The 18,057-nt window shown below is 40.7% G+C and overlaps 1 protein-coding gene across 3 annotated transcripts in view; it reads left to right on the top strand.

Annotated features, from left to right (window-relative positions):
* The window catches only part of LOC136826856 (golgin subfamily A member 6-like protein 2), a 324,849-nt gene that overhangs the window by 224,963 nt on the left and 81,829 nt on the right, over nt 1-18,057 (top strand). For all 3 annotated transcript variants that reach the window (XM_067084347.1, XM_067084348.1, XM_067084349.1), the window contains exon 4: nt 11,298-12,212. In XM_067084347.1, the coding sequence (XP_066940448.1) occupies nt 11,298-12,212 (915 nt within the window). The remainder of the gene's footprint in view (nt 1-11,297; nt 12,213-18,057) is intronic.

Below are 18,057 nucleotides of genomic sequence, written 5' to 3'. Positions count from 1 at the left end.
CACTTCTGGGAGGGTCACCGGGTGACACGGGGCCTTCCTCAGAAATAGATTTTTCCTTTGTCAAAATCCCTTTTCTGAGTCCAGCCCCGTGTCAGCCGGTGAAATAGTGATAGAGAATCATGCCAAGACTGCAAACTACAAGGAAACAAGGTAATCTTAAGAAAAACACAAGCTATGGAAATGGATTTAATGAGGATATCTCTCACATGAAAATGAATATTAATACGAAAATACAGTAATACGACCTTAAAAATAGAGTAGAAAGTCAATACACCAAACAACATGGCAGGTAAAACACATCAAAAATACTTAAGACTATAAGGCAAAATACATTCAAAAATACTTAAGATTAAGGAGTAAATATGAACTTATAACTAAACATAAGAGAGACATCTACAACATGAGAAATTATATATATGGGGTACATGGAGCAAAATAAAAACAGCCCAGTACCCCTAAGACAATCCAAAATCACAGCATGTCAAAATACAGTTCCCAAAATATGATAAAAAGACAATAATAATATCAATATGAGGAGCAAGGCAGTGAGGCATGATCATCCAGAAGGGCAGGCAGAGAAGTAAATGAGGCAGGCGGGCGGGGGGGGGGAGAAGGATAAAGGGTAATGGTTAATTAAGGTGGGGAAATGACACTCCCCACAGCCACTGTAGAAAATTTCAGGGCTTCGAGTGATTTTAAATAATGGCGTTTAAACACTAGAGGTGATTTCCAACCCGTATATTTGGTAAGTTCTGAAAAATCCATATTATGAAAGTAATTAGTGGAAGTAGCTACTGCGCGAATATCATGAACCTTAGGAACTGAATCCGGGTTAGCTTGTTTAATGAAATACAGAATTTGTTGCCTTATTGCATTTAACGACGGAGTTCCACCTTTCTCCCTGATAAAAAGAGGACCCGACTTACACACTGGAGTTCTTAAAAGGTAAGACTTTAAGGTATAGACTGGGCATAAGGACTGGTCCTGTGGAAGGGGCACCACCTTCCAAGGAGACCACCTGTCTTGAGGGTCCTCATTTTTAGCTAAAAATCTATGATCAGGAGAAAGGAGGGCTTCTCCGGACGGGAGGAAACTAACAAAATCATCACCTCTAGAGAGAGCCAACAGCTCTTGAAATTCTGGCACCTGAAGCCAAGCTAATCAGAAATAAAGTTTTCCTTAACAGATCCAAATAAGTGCATTGAGAGTTGTCAATCTCGGATGCTAACTTAAGCACATCATTGAGGAACCATGTAACAGAATGTGGGCGTGATACGGGTCTCAGACGAGCGCATGCTCTAGGAATAGATGAAAAGTAAGAATCTGTAAGGTCAATTTTAAAACCATATAAGAATACCTTCTTCAGGGCTGACTTAGCTGTGGTAATAGTGGCCGGGGCAAGGCCTTTTTCAAACAATGATCTAAAGAAGGTAACTGCTAGGTTAGTAGTCATGGTTTGGGCTTCAGATGTCTTCAAAAAGGAGGCCAATTTCTTGGCTGCTGAGTCATATTGTCTGAGAGTAGAATCTCTCTTGTCTGATTCTAAAAACAGTGTGTTAACGGGGTCAATGTTTGTTCCCTTTTGAGCTGCGAACTTTATAAAGTCCATAAAACTAGGGCATTCTGAATTCTTGAGGAAGCTGACACAGTCTTGGTTTGTACTGTTTGGGTCAGTTTGGGATTGGGAATCCGAAGACTCCATAACCCAAGTTCCTGAAGAAGAGGAACCAATTGCTCTTCGGCCAGTAATGGGCTACCAGGGCTGGTTGACCTTTGAATGACCTGAGTTTGTGCAGTACTTTCAACAGCAAATTTATTGGGGAAATAGATAAATCTTCTCCCAATTTTTCCAGTCTATGGTCATTGCGTCCGTGGCGTGCGCCTGAGGATCCAGGTTCAGAGCCACATAACAGGAAAGCTTGAAGTTGCTCTCCGTCGCGAACAGATCCACTTGGAGACCCGGAACCCGGCAAATCCAATTGAATGACTCTCCGTCCAGAGACCACTCCGTCTCCAACGGAGTGGTCCTGGACAGGGAATCCGCCACCACGTTCCGCACCCCCGCTAGGTGGGTGGCTGACAGATGCCAGCTGTGCTTGTTCGCCAGGGAGAAAATAGCTACCATAACCTGGTTTACTCGACCTGATTTGGAGCCGCCCCGTTGATGCAATGAACTACCACGGCGCTGTCCAACACCAGCCTGATATGAATCCGGCTTGGGGGGGTGGATTTTCTTTAAGGTTATAAATACCGCCATAGCTTCCAAGGTGTTTATATGGAACCGTTGAAACATTGTAGACCACGTTCCTTGTACTTTTTGTTTTGGCGAATACCCTCCCCAGCCGCTTAATGAGGCGTCCGTGTGAACTACCAGCGCCGGAGGAGGAAACTGAAGCGGAACTGTTGTGGACAGGCCGCTGACTGTGGACCAAGGCCGTAGTCTCGCCTTTAAAATCCGGGGAATGGAGGAGACCTTGTCTCTGAGCTTGACATTGGCTCGACTCCGCCACACTCTGTTTATGTCTTTTAATTTTGCTTTTAAGAGCAGGTCCGTCACTGAGGCAAATTGAAGGGAACCGAGGATTCTTTCTTGGGCCCGGCGGGATGCTGCTTTGTCTTTCAGGAATTTCCTGGTAAGGGAGGCTATCTCCTTCCGCTTGGGAGGCGGGAGGGATAACGTGTACGAGGACAGATCCCACTGGAGACCCAGCCACTGAAACCGGGACTCCAGAGTCAGGCGGACTTCTCTGTTCAGTTGAAAACCCTAACGACTCCAGGAAGTTGATGACCGTGGCTGTGGCCTTCCGGCATTCTAGAACTGTTGGTGCCCAAATTATCCAATCGTCTAGGTGCGCTGCTAGTGATATCCCTCGGGACCGGAGTTGCTGAACTACCGTGTCCGCCAGTTTTGTAAATATCCTGGGTGCAATATTTAGACCGAAAGGCATGACCCTGAAGGAGTAGGCTTAATTCCCGAGTCTGAAACCCAGGAACGGAGAGAAGCTCCGCGCAACCGGGGCGTGATAGTAAAGCGTCTGAAAGATCGATAGAGGTGGTGACGGCTCCACGCGAAGTAGAGTCCGTACCTGTGCTACCGTAAGCATCACGAAATTTGTCGCATTTTATGTAATGATTTAGACGCGACAGATCCAGAATCACTCTTTGCTGATCGGAGTCTTTCTTGGGAACAGTGAACAACCTGCCTTGAAACTTGAGGTGCCTTACTTTCTTTATTGCTCGCTTGTTGAGCAATTCCGCCACGTAGTCCTGTAGGACTCTTGAGGGTGGCTGGTAAAACCTGATCAGAGGAGGGGGGTCTTTGGTCCAGCTCCATCCTAGACCTTTGGACACAATGCTGTGTGCCCAAGGGCTGAAGGACCACTGGTCTCTGAACCAGTAAAGGCGACCACCTACCTGACTGTTCTCAGTGGGAGGAAGCAGGTTTGTTTCCTCTACCACGTCCAGGTTTACCTCTTGGGGCGGTGTTGGGCTTGCCTCTGTAAGGGGCCCGACCTCTTCCCCCCCTTGCACTCCTATTAAGGCCGTGAAAGAACCCACGGCCTTCATAGGTAGGACTGTACGCTGGTGAGGCAACGTACGAGGGTGCAGCAAGGGAATGGGCTGGTTGGACCAGCACGTATTGTTGGGGATGAGCTTTCGAGGTGGAGGGCTGTGCAACTGCTGAGACCGGGACGGCTTGAACTACCGTCTGATGATGAGGCCTCTTGTGTCTCCTGAACCTCTTACCACCTTTAGTCTGGGGGCCGCCAGATTCTGGGGTCTTACGCTTATAAGCTGAGATACCCCAGCGAGAGCGAAGACTCTGGTTAGCTCTAGTAGCCTCCCTGAGCACACTGGCTACCTCTTCTTCTGGGAAGAGGTTAGGGCCCCAGATAGAGCTCTTCATGAGCTTGTTAGGCTCATGACGTATGGTGGCTTCGGCAAAGATGAACTTCCTGCACTCAAGCTTAGCCATCATGAAATCAAAGAGGTCTGTCTGAAACCCTGCTAACAGGGATTTAGCCAGAACCTGAAAGAAGGGCTCGTCTGCACAGGAGACGGCAGTTGCTTCTGTGAGGCAGACGGAGTTCAAGGACCGGGCTAGCCTAGTCCGGGCCTCAAATTCAGACTTCAGAAGGGCTTCCGGGAGCTTAGGAAGCTGCTCGCTGAATTGGGTTGATGCACAGTAAGCGTCCAGTTTTCCCACAGTAAAAGTGGACGGGGCGTCAATCCAGAACTCCTCACCCCCTGGGAATACCAGGGATGTGGAGTCTGTCTCCCTTAGTTGAGGCAAGGGGTTGCCGTCAAAGCATGCTTGAGCCGTAGCCAGAGCCACTTTGTTTAGGCAAGGAGTCGGCAACTTATCACCCAGGGCGAACATGGTATAGTTGCCCTTAAAAGGTGTAAGTTTTGTGTTATCTGCCTGCCACTCCGTCAGAGTGCACAGGAGAGCCGACTGAGCTTGGTCCCTAGGGAAGATCACTGTCTCTCTAGGGACCTTGTCTGGCGTGCCCAGGCTTCTTCCGTCAGCCTAACGAAGCCTGGGTAAGGGGGCAGGAGATCGGGAGGAAAGAACTCAAGTTCCTCTAACCGTCTCGTGCCAAGACCTTCAACAGTCAGAGTACCCTCGTGCTGAATAGCACGGAGGGCAAAACGCCAAAGGGTTCCCGGCGTCAAAGGAGGGAGATCAGCCGTGTCAGGAATAGCATACTGCGGTTCGACTCCGCCAGGCGAGCCATTCCGCCAGTATGTTATCATGGCTGGTAAGTTTCTCGGAGATTTTTCGTGAACTTAGACTCGACCTCCGCCGAGAACCTCTCGAACAACGAGTTTGCAAACGCCTCCGGGATCAAAGGCAGGCTGGCGAGGAGGGCTTGGTTTTGATGCCCTCTTACTCGCGCCTTTGCCGGAGGTTCAGGTTTGCTCCTGGAGGCTACAGGTCTCGGAGACCTTAGCCTTCGACGGGGAAAGCGATGCTTTCCTGGAAGACGAGGACTTAAAGCCCTTCGCCTTCCATGAAGTCTTCAGCTTCAACTTGGGGACAGCTGATGGAGCCCTGTCACCCAAGATGGAAGACTTGGCAAAACCTGCAAAGGAAGACACAGAGGAAGATGGGGAGTCAAAAAGGGGGCCTGCCCCCGCAACCTCACTTACCTCGCTACCTACCACTTGGTCCGGCTCCGTGTTCATTGGTTCCAGGTCCAAGTCTAACGCAGCAACATCCTGCGACACCTCCGCGTACAGGATGTCCTCTTGGGGTTGCTGGGTCGCATCCCGGATCTGCTGTATAATAGGGTTAGCCAATTCTTCTGGAACCGCAGCAGCCACCCGGGCGCTGGGGTAAAGCAGGTCCCGCAACTTCGCGTCGAGGACATAAGGCTTCCCCGACGGAACGTTTCTTCCGAACCCAGCCACCCAGGCGCGGAGAGACTCAAGAGAAGTCTTCTTGGAGGACTCGTCCGCCTGTAAGAGAACGGACAATTAGGGTTGAACGGAAAGTAAGTCCGAAAACCATATAAGCACTACACAGATATGAGGAACGTAATAAATGAGACGCTATATCTTACCGACTCGTCCTGGATGCCAGCGCACAGAGCGAAGCAAACCTCACAGCCGTCGGGGTGCCAAACAGTTAGATCATCCAACCGGACCGCACAGCCAGCGTGGGTCCGGCACACCACGTGTCCATATGGTTGCTGGAGAGAAGCGGTGCACCCCGGCTCCTCACAACGAACAGTCTGTAAGTGTAAAAAAAGTACATGAACCTACCACTCTAAGCAACCTAAAGCTGGAAGGCCAGGGTATTTCCGCTTACTACCGGAATGCTCCGGTGGAGAGAAAAACCCCTCGTCAGGGACGAGACCACCAAGCCATAACTTAAACAGAGTGGAAGGCAAGATACTCCCGGTCACCGGAATACTCCGGCGGAACGGAAAGTTCGAGACAACAGGGACCCACCACAAGGGCTGCCAGCAAAAAAGACGGCGGAACCCCAGGGTGGAGCACCGGACTCAATAAATACATAAAATAAGTATAGTGGCGGAGTGAGAAGCTCACTCCGCCAGATAATATATAAATATATATATATACAAGTGATGGTAAAAAAGAGAAAATCAACTCCGGAAACCGGAGGTCCCTCTCTCTCATACACCCCTCCTCGGACCTCCCCGCCAGGGAAACAAAGGTGGGTGAGGTGCCCGTCATGAAAGGCCATATAATATAAGCCGGAGCAGGCGACAACAACCCAACCAAAGCAACCCGACGGAGAGTGGTTAAGATGAAGGAAGAATGTTCGAAACCCGCTCGATCTTGGAGAGTGGTAAACGAAACATCAAAACAAACACAGCGCTGCCGGGGACTAGTTCTGGGAGGGAGCAAATCTCTCCACCAGAGGGAGTCCCCAACTCGGAGAAAACGCCATCTAGCGTCACCCGCACGAGAAGGGCAAGGCTGGCCTGAGATGGGGGGAGGAGGGTGGTGGGGTAGGGAAGAGGAGTAGGCTACGAGTGTGAAAACAGGAGACAAGGGAAAATGATTCACCCGCTCAACTGCAAGCACACGCCACGCCAATAAACATAATATGAGCTTGGCAGGACAAGCCTACTCCTGAGGGAAGGGATGCGACCAAGAACTCAACGCCTGACTCCTGACTAGGCAAAGCCTAGATGAACACCCGAGCTTAGGCCTAGCCTAGGCTAATGGAGGAGTAAGGGAAGGGTTGGAGGAAGGGACAACAGGGAGAGAAATTCTGTGCCGAGAATCAACCAGGACCGAAAAGGAGGGGGCAAAAAAGGCAAATAGCCTAGAGGAGGCACACCCAATGAACTCTACTCCTTCGAAAAGAAGGGGGAGAACAAAGGGGCTCACTCTGCCACCCCAAAAACGGCCATGGAGGAAACAGCAACAAAACTCCCTCAACCCGATGAACCGCTCCACACCTAACCTATGAGGAGGGCGAGAGGACAAGGAAGCAATACAAGCCTAACATGATAGGCAAGGGAGAAAAACCCACACACAAAATAATATAAAAACCATCACAATAACACAATATACATAAGAATAATTTCTAAGCATAATGTGCTCATGCGAGGTGCGTAGCCTACCTCGGAGGAGCGGCTAGACCTAGAGCTGCCGCTACCCCGAAGAGGTAACAAAATATATATAGCACCAACGCCAAAATATAATAATAATAGTAAATAACTAAGACCAACTAGGAACTCATCCTGGAGGGGAGACCTATGCGGGGTATGACGGGAACCCTATAGGGGGACTCGTTATGGGGGTCATAAAAATTTAAACAAAACTCCAATAAAACCACCGCAGGAAACACCGCCAGGAAGAGAACCGGGGGAACAGATAAGTAATATAACGACAAAGAGACAACCCCGACAGAAAAGACTGAAGGGGCAGCCTCACGGTCGGCATGGCTGGCTGGGGGACGCCGTGGCGTCATAACAACAATCTCATAATTGTGAAATAAGGACAGATGCAGCCAAACTTATCGAAAAAACCCCACAATAAGATGGTACTTAACTTAGAGATGGTGAAACTGCTAGAAGACATGGCGAAAAGCAGGAAAACACCCAAAAAAGCACAAGCACAAAATTCTAAGTGCGAAACAGTCACGTGCTAGAAAATGGAATGAAGTAGATGGCGCTGGTGTCGCCGGTCTGGCGGACGCCTGTGTGTGGGGGCTGTAACGGCTCACCGCTCTCTTCCGGGGGTTTTGACATAGGGATATCTATCGAGTGTAGCTCTGTGGTTGTGATCCTTTCACTCACCCTTGGTTATACCGACGTCTTCCTTAGGGAAGGCGGCTCGATCTGGGGTAGTAACCCCAGCATTCCTGAAAGCTCTTTTTCTCTGATATATCTAGCAATTTATACCTAGAAATTCGTGTTAGTATGGGATTTCACCGGCTGACACGGGGCTGGACTCAGAAATTTGTTTATTCACTTAACGTGGCATTCATTAGCTAATCCTACTAACTAATTCTGTAATAAAAATATTAGTCTAAGTTAGAACTTTGAGTAGTGCCTTGTTTGCACTAAACTTCAGTTGCTGTAGTCTCTCCTTATGTTTAAAGAATTCTGAGTAACAACCTTTCCGAGCTGCAGTTTTTATCTCCAGAATCTTACAACTTAAAAGTCTGAACATGGTTGATAATAATTCTCCAAGGAGAATGTAATACATCACTTTCTAAGTCCTATTTCAATCTGTGAAGACTCAAGTTAGTTTGCACCTCACATCAGATTGCAAGTGGATGCAAACTGCTTTATAATTAACCAGGCTTTATCATTGTTAACATGAATATTGAAAGACCTTTGCTCCTTTCAAAAATGTTTAAGGTATAAATCTGATAACACACAGTTGAATTAGACTCCTGTAGTAGTGATTTTGAATATAAGATTTTCCAAAAGATTGTTCTTTATTCTGTAAGATTTAAAAGGTCTTATTTTCACACAAAGGCCTAATTAATTATGTTCAGATTTTTATAAATGTTGTCTTGCAGCACTGGCATTGTACTATTATATCTGATTGGCCTATATTGCGTATTTTTTTTTATAGAATCTGCAAAGGTAAAATACTACAAGCCAAAGCCCCTAACAGTGAAAGCAACCCATCAGATAAAGGAAAATGAGAAGTAATGAATACAATACATGAGAGTAAACTATACAGTATAGCAAAGCAAGGCCAATATTAAAAACCAAATAAACAATGAAATGAAACCCATGCAAGCTTCCTCAACAACAAAAAAGCCATTTGCAAAAAGTTTGAAATTCTGTAGTTCCAGTGATTCAGCTACTGTATGTAATTAGGAGGGCCATGCCATAATTTGGTCATAACTGGAACAAAACTTATAGACAACTGTGGTACTGAATCTTATGGAAGAAAATGCAAGGCTGCTGGAATTAACTGAATATCTACTGTACTACTTAATGGTGCACAGTTTAGTCTGGGAAAATTGTAGAGAAAACAAACATGTTATAAACATCCAAAATGAGCTAATTAAACAGCAGCTTATGATGCAAACAGGGAAGCAATATTCAGAAAATTGAAGAATAAAAGAATTAAAACATTTCCCTAGGATAGACAAGTATCTTTAAAAAAAAATTTTTAAGCAATTGATGAGAGGCTATATTTTTCACAAAAATGAATTTCGGTAAGGAAAAACAAATTCTAAATGAGTTACAATTAGTAAAAGAAGCAGTGTTAATAAAAAGATGTGATGGGGAGGGGGTTACACCCAGTTGTCTAGATCTAATAATAAGCATATTTTGAGTTTTGACTAATTTTAGCTAAAACTGTGTTATGTGATTCAGCAGCAAGAGATCTACACTCAGGAGATGGGATTGGTACAGATAAAGTAGCGTCGTCAGTGTAAGCAACAAACTTGCTTTCAATGCTAAACCTCATTTTGCTTATGCAGCATAAATAATACTTGGCCAAAAGCATTGCTATGAGGAACACCAGTGATAACATTCAAGAATTTCACTTAAATTATCCAGATCTATAGTTTTTGCTTAATAAAAGTCAAGCTAAAACATTTAATGGAAGTCCCTATGTTATTTGAGCTTATGTATTTAACTGCACATGTACTACATCTGGATTCATATATTTCCCATTGTTTCAAAGGGCATTTATGAGTAATAATAGTTACAGAGTTCTCAAACTTAAAACTTAAAAGTAATAATAGAAAAACTTAACAAATCTTTTTAAGATATTAGACATATAGTCATCTCGTTTAGCAAAACTAGTGGTCAGATATTCAGTCTTCTAACTTAATTTTAAAATGTTTAACACAGCTCTTGAATTTTTGAAAAATTTTCATCAGTTGGCCTGCCAAGTCCATGAAGAACATGAGATCTACAAGGGACTTTATGAGCCAGTAATAATAAAACCTAATTTTCTTGTCTTTAGAGTAATATTAAAGTTATTTTATTATCCTACAAATATGTTTCTAGGTAAACATCTGCAGAAAGTTTAGTCAATACCACCCAGCCAATAAACTTGTACAAAGCTTTTTAAAATTTCAGATTAATATTACTCATTGAAATTCACTTCAAACTTGCTTAGTAGTCTCAAAAATCAATTTTTTACACAAATCTACACCATAAACAGGCAGTCCTTGGTTATCGGTGGGGGTTCCATTCTGGGGGTGTGATGGTAACCGAAAATCGGCGATTACCGGTGCTTTTTCAGCAATTTTCGGGCTTATCGGCGCTGAAGAGCACCAATTTTTGGTTATCGGCACCTCTGTTGGGTATGTATCGGCGCCATTACCCAATTATCTGCGCTGATAAGCGGAAATCGGAGATTTTTGTCACTGAAAATTGCCGATTTTAGTCGCTAGACAAGCCCCGTAAAACCGGATTGCCATTAACCGAGCCCGCTGTTAACCGGGGACTGCCTGTACAGGCAGTCCCTGGTTATCGGTGGCCTCGGTTATTGGCGATCGGTTTACGGCACTTGTCTAGTGACAACGATAACCGGATTTTTGACACTGAACCTCGGTTATTGGTGCCGATCTCCAGTTATTGGCACTGATCCCTGGTTATCGTCAAGCTGTTGGGAACGGAACCCCCGCCGATAACCGGGGACTGCCTGCATGTGATTTTCAGCTAATTTGGTTGATTTTTAGGGAGAACTAATAATGTGTCAATCTAGATGCATCTTCATTCTGTTAATAATAATAATGATAATAATAATAATAATAATAATAATGGTAATAATAATAATAATAATAATAATAATAATAATAATAATAATAATAGACATTTCTTGAGCTTTAGGATTCTGCAGAGGTTCTTTGTGTCACATCCTAGACCTGGTATTTTAATCTAATCCTTCGGGCTAGCCCTATGAGAGCTGAAAGTCAGCTCAGTGGTCTGGTTAAACTACTTTAATAATAATAATAATTACAGGAGGTGGTGGTGATGATGATGATTTTTTCATTTGTGTGAAAAACACAAATCAGGTAAACTAGAAAGCATAAAAACCATCAGAAAATCAGTTAATTCTCTCTGTAGTTTGTATGGCTTATAACTTATTTCTCATAGTTGTTCTTTTGACTTGATATCTTGTCAAATACTGCAATAGGATAATTATAAACATTGTAAATGAAGAGTTACTCATGCTGGCATTAAAGTTGAATGGTTTGTTATTGAATAAACATACTGTGTTGTATATGAAGAATTCACAAATCATTATTTACTTTTTTACCGTAACCATTGCTGTAGTTAGAAACTCTTTGATTTTTCATTTACTCTATTGCTTTTCTGTCTGTTTCATTTCAGGAATTTTTGAAAGGCAATTGCGTGTTGCCTACATGTAGATTTCGCCACCTGGACCGTCGTGAATATGAAGATGAAATTTTCCGCTCTTTGCAAGAGGAATTCCAGGTAGTGTTTGGCCCTCCAGAGAAACGTGAAATCTCACCTCAAAGTGACAGTTATAAACGTAATCAGTATCAGAGCTCAGCTTGGTATGATAGACCTACTTATGATGCTCAGGACAGTCTACCACCAGGCGATTTACGAACCACAGTTTTAGGGCAAGGTGGTGGTTTTGAGCCTGATAATAAACGAAGGCGTCATTATTCTGATGAGAGGTCATATCAGTATCCCAACAGTTACCGAATGAATGATTTACAAAGACCATGGGATGAAAGGGTTGATTATGATAGGAGGGCCTTACCTAATACCAATTACCCAGTAGAGATGGAAAGAATGATGCAAGAAATCAGTCATCTTAGGAATGATAAAATTGAAATTACTAGAAGTATGGATCAGCAGATCTTGGCTCTCAGAGATGAAATAGCTCTTATGACCCGAGAGAATGAAAGTTTGCATCAGGATAATGTTTTTCTTCGAAATTCTGTTAATGATATTGAAGTTTCAAACAAGGCTGCTGTTGACAGCTTGATGATGACCAACGATAATCTTGTAGAGGATAATAAGCAGCTCAAAATAGCTCTGCAAAATGCTGAAAGTGAAGTTGCTGATGCTAGGAAGATGTTAGGAAAAAAGATCGATGACTTGGAAAAAGAAAAGCAGGGCCTGAATAATGCTCTTCGTAATGCTAAGGATGCTGAACAAAAACTGAAAGATGAAGTTCAAAGGATTAAGATTGAGAAGGAAGCTTTACAAAAAATAAGGGACAATTTGAAAGCTGAACTAGAGAGGGTCAATCACCAGCTTTCAATGAATACGGTAAGAAAAAAAAAATCATTGATTTTTATCAATAAGCTCAACATTGTATTGTAATTTTGTAAAGACTTTAGCTGTCTCTCAGTTTCAGAGTATAGAGAGGTGAGTGTTGTTTTTTGAAATTGTACTTATGGGTGATGTACAGAAATATCAAGATGTCATTACAGTATTCACGATACCTGTATTTCAAAAGTCAGATGAACTCAAATAAGATCAGGAGCTGAGATTTGAATAGAAATTTCTAAAGTGACGAAAATAGTTCCAGCAAATTCAAATATATTTTTCCATGATTGCAATCAAGTTTATTTTACACATGTTAAACTGTGGACAATTAACATTACATTAAAATTATATTTGATACATTTTTGAGCCAGCCCTGTGAGAATAAGCATTTAACTAAGTAGGTCTTTGTGAGAATAAAAATATGCAAAAAAGTGCCAGGCTTTTTTCTTGAAGAGGGTGCTCTCAAGATAAATGTTTTAGTGGAGAATATTTTGATGCAAACCCTCCAGCTGGCATGAACTTGAGCTTTTTTTTTTTTATTGATTTTGGGGGCATTTTAACAACCAACAACTGAGTTTTTTTTTTTATTTCCATTGCTGTACATCATCTTATCTCATTGTTTACCATTATGTGTCGAGAATACTTTTTTATGCACACCTCTCTCTCCCTCTCTCTCTTATAATGCAGATGCATTTTTTAATTAGCTCTTAAGTCAGAAGAAAATGCTTCTAAGAGTTATGCATTGTTGTTATTGATTTTAGGTGCATTTTGACAACCAGTAACTAGGAGTTCTTTTTTTAATTCTGTTTTATGTCAGTTGATCTTACCTTATGCCTTTACACATTGAGAATGCGTACATATGTTGTTTTTAAGAAATTGTGCTTTCTTATTCATTTTCAGTGCATTTGAACACCAACTCTTCCATTTTATTGTATTACTCACCTTTGACTGCTGTTGAGCCACCGATTTTATGAATACTTCTTTTTTAACACCTTTAACTCCACATAGTCCAAACCACTTCATTGGAGCATGTAGAACTTGATCTAGTTGAGAACTATTTCAATCGTTCATTGGATGTTCCTTTGAATTACAGTTAACAAAGAAGCTGAATTTTTTTTTTGTCTTCATACCATAAACAGCCAGAGAGCACTCTTGAATAATTCACTCAAGCTTCTGACAGAAACATTGCCAGTTTCAATTCAGCCTTGTATTTAATAAACAATGTGTACTGTTTGGGTTTTACATGGGAAGCATTTCCTTTGTTAACTGGAGCCATAGAGTGAAAAATTAGCAGTTTTTAGGAAATGAAGTAAAACAGGTTGGAATGGATTGTGTGTGTTTACAATAAGGCTGAAAGCATGATGATTGTTGTTTATAAGCATATTGAGTGTATATGGTTGTGTGGTATTGACAAGGTGGGAGGAGGGGGGAGTAGGGTACAGAGTTGACATTTAACCTGCAGCCGGGGGTCCTAGAGAGGATGCATGAGTGGCCATCAGGGCAATGACGGTGGCAGTTTTCTTTCCAGGGCAATCCCTGAAATTTGCGGAATACCCGTATTTCTTACATGTGTGGCAATAAATCTGGCTATAATCTCTATGAGGAATGGTTGCAGTAGGAGTAGGCTGGGAGTTCTAATTAGAAGGGGGCCTTTGACATGGCTCCCCCGTTTAGCTTTACACTGGACTTCTAAATGCCCTATTTTCTTACAATAAGCACGTACGGATGCGGATGAAGATGGTCCGGTCCTTGGTCAGACTGACAAGGCAGTGGGGTCAGGAGGAACTATGCGCATGTTTGAGGTGCTTGAGGATGGGTGGTACGTCTCGTACGCATTGGCCGTGCAGCAGCTGTCAGTGAATAGTATTGGCTGTTTCTCACTAATGTGCAGGGCCGCCGGGTGCATAATGTAGGAAGTCCTCAAGCTGAAGTCTATTCAGCAAGTCCTTGAACTCCTTGCACTCCAAGGAGTCGATCTACCACTGCAAGATGCGGGTCTTTTTATAGGAACAGTCGGACCAGGTTTGGCTGATTTGCTTGGGAAAACCTCGCCACCTTTGCCTCCAGTGCTCAGGTGTAATCTCATATGCCATTGCTATGGCCTTCTTGACTGCCTCAAGGGTTCCTTTGTCACCATTTTCCAAGGAATTTAGGACGTCTCGACCCTTTCCGGCCATGTGTTTTGCTGGGATCATCGCCTTCTCAGTGTCAGTCAGATGTACTCAGAGAAGAGGGTTTCCAGATGTTCCAGCCATGCCTCTGACTCTGCCTCATTCCAATGGGGCATGAGGTGGCTGATATTTGAGATAATGGAAGGAACGGAGACCGGGGTTGGATGATAGGCTCGTTGTTGGACCAATGCCATGGCACCGGCTTGCTTGGCTTGTTTGATTTCAGCTTCCTTCTTTAAGCCTATCTCTTTCTCCCTTAGGGCTAGCTCATGCTGTCACTGCTTTTCTTTCTCTTTAGGCTCCTTTTTTCCTGCTTCTCTTTCTCTTCTTGTCTCAGTGTTTCCAGCTGCAATTCATACTCTTTCTTCTTCCTTGGTTTTTAGTGGCAGCTACCTGCTCGTGGACCCACTGGGCTAACTGTTCCCCGTTAACACCATACTTTTCCCTACTTCTGTGAAGTCTTTGTACTCCTCGACAGACATGTTGCTGATGCTTAGAAACGGGGTCTGAATTCCCAAGAAATGTTCAAAATTTTAAATATATATATATATATATATATATATATATATATATATATATATATATATATATATATATATATATATATATAATAAATATATGTATATATTATATATATATTATATATATATATCCCATATATACAGCTGTCTCAACCTACAGCATTCCATATTAATGGTGCTTTTCAAATATATTCATTAAAAAATTGGTTCGAATATGGCTGCAAATATATTCATTAAAAAATTGGTTCAATATGGCCGTAAACTGTTGCCAGCGCTATAATGAGGTGAGAAATCCAGTTTAAAAAGATGTAGCTGCTGGAAGGGTTCACTATAAGGAGGTCCCTCCTGTAAGGAGGGAAAAAAACCAGTTCATTACCGGGACAAAGCTTAAAAACTTGTTTCTTTCCCCAGGCTTACATAAATTCTCAACTTACGGCATGCCAATGGAATGGAACCCCCACCATAACCTGGGGACTGCTTATACAGGCAGTCCCTGTTTATCGGTGGGAGTTCTGTTCCGATGGTGTGATGATAAGCAGAAATTGCCAACAACCAAAATAAGGCTGATTTTTGGTGCTTATTTGCACCGATAACTGAGTATTGGTACCAGTACCTCATTGTCACCTCCGATAAGCAGAAATCAGCATATATCTGCGCTGAAAATCACAATTTTTGTCACTAGACAAGCGCTGAAAAACCGGATCACCCATAACTGAGCCCGCTGATAACCTGGGACAGCCTGTATATAGAATCTACTGGTCACTTTTTCCAGATACGTATGTAGTTGTAATAGCCACAATGCCCTACTTCTCAAAATCTCTGCACTGTTTGGATATGCTTGTCATTACAAAGGCTTTGTATCCAAGTCTAAGAAATATGTAGCAATTATGATGTCTGGTAGCAGGAAAATAACACGCATCCCATAATCACAACAAGATCATGTTGCCAACCTGACCACGAAAGATAAAAGTCTATTGCCGCTTGTACATACTGTATATATGCCTGTCGAATTTAGATATATTTATTAGAGCTGGAATAGACTCATCCTCACCATTGTAGCCAAGTGGGAAATCGTTTTTACAAACAAGGCCCTCTTAACTTCTTGAAATCTTGGCGCTTTTTGGATACTCTTGTCACTACAAAGCCTTTGGATCCAAGTGCAAGAAATATGAATATATATATATATATTATATATATAATACTGACATTATATATATGTATATATATATATATATATATATATATATATATATATATATATATATATATATATATATATATATATATATATATTATATATATACTGTACAGTATACAGTATATATAATAGGGGTGTTTCTGTACATATATATATATATATATATATATATATATATATATATATATATATATATATATATATATATAATATATATATATATATATATATATATATATATTATATATTATATATATATGTAATATATGTTCCTGAGGACTATATTTATATTAACCCATATATATGCATATATATAATAATAATATAAATATATATATATATATATATATATATATATATATATATATATATATATATATATATATATATATATATATATATATATATATATATATATATATATATATATATATATATATATATATATATATATATATATATAATATATATAAATATATATATATAAATATATATAAATATATATATATATAAATATATATATATAATATATATATATATATATATATATATATATATATATATATATAATATATATATATATATATAAATATATAGGCATATATATATATATATATATATATATATATATATATATATATATATATATATATATATATATATATATATATATATATATATATATATATATATATATATATATATATATATATATATATATATATATATATATATATATATATATATATATATATATATATATATATATATATATATATACTGGCCATATCTTCATATATATATATATATACAGGCAACCCCAGACCTTAGGTTCTGACAGAGCGGTTTAAGTCGATCTCGTCCAAAGTTCGACCAACCACATATGTACATGTATTCTGTACCTACCGTATATTATCCATCATATATTATATCCTAAGTATGACTAGCCTACATATACATTTTATATTATCCCAAGAATGTGCATGTATAGTACCTATTATTACGTTTAGCATATGAAATCTTATCATGCTTGAACTCCTTGATTAATACTTACTTTCATTACTTTATTTAACATTTTTATTGTAGGCATTCGAACCATCTGTCTGGTCTGTTTACATTTTCTTATCCGCCATTTGCATTGCCAATCGGCTACAAAAATGACGTATTATTTACTTTTATTTATTTATAGGTTTGAATTAAATACATACTGTATTTGACGGCGTATAAGATGCACTTTTTAACAAAAAAAAAAAAAAATGGCCTAAAAAATCCCCTAAATATCCCTATGTACTGTACATAATGTAGGCTCAAATTTTAAGAATTTTGGCGAAATTATACATGAAACGTCACGTAGATGTTGTAGCCTAAGCGTAACATTGGTGTTATCCTAATAACCTATTAAAAACAAAGTTTATTATAATTATTTATCATTATCACACTTACCATCACCGCAATTACTACTGCTAGTATTATAATCAATATCTACGTTGTTATTATCGATATTTTCATTAAAATGTTAATATTATTGTCGTCTACAGCAGATGGTCGCATTCCACATTTACGGACTTATAAACAGTACTTGTGCTGCCACCTATTGGTGATTATCTCGAGAGCTTTACGGATAACAAGGCTTCGTTCAGTTGGTAGTTGGCAATTCCTGCTAACATTCTCTTTCGCTTGTAACAACATGGCTTCGATCAATTGGTGGTTGACAATTCCTGCTACCATTCTCTTTAGGCATAATAACAAGGCCGTTGAGTTGATACTGTGAACTTCGTGCTAGCATTCTCTTTTAAGAATAATAACATGGCTTTGTTCAGTTGCTCACGAGACTCGAGCGTTACATAGGAAACATTTTTATTTATTGGATTTTACCCTTGATTGCATACTTTTATAATATATAATGGATATATATAACATATATTACCATAGGTAACATCTTTATTAATGTTTTT

The sequence above is a fragment of the Macrobrachium rosenbergii genome, chromosome 41 (genome assembly GCF_040412425.1).
Source record: "Macrobrachium rosenbergii isolate ZJJX-2024 chromosome 41, ASM4041242v1, whole genome shotgun sequence".
NCBI lineage: Eukaryota > Metazoa > Arthropoda > Malacostraca > Decapoda > Palaemonidae > Macrobrachium > Macrobrachium rosenbergii.
The sequence above is the reverse complement of the archived record's forward strand: the minus strand, read 5'-3'. Positions and strand labels throughout refer to the sequence as shown.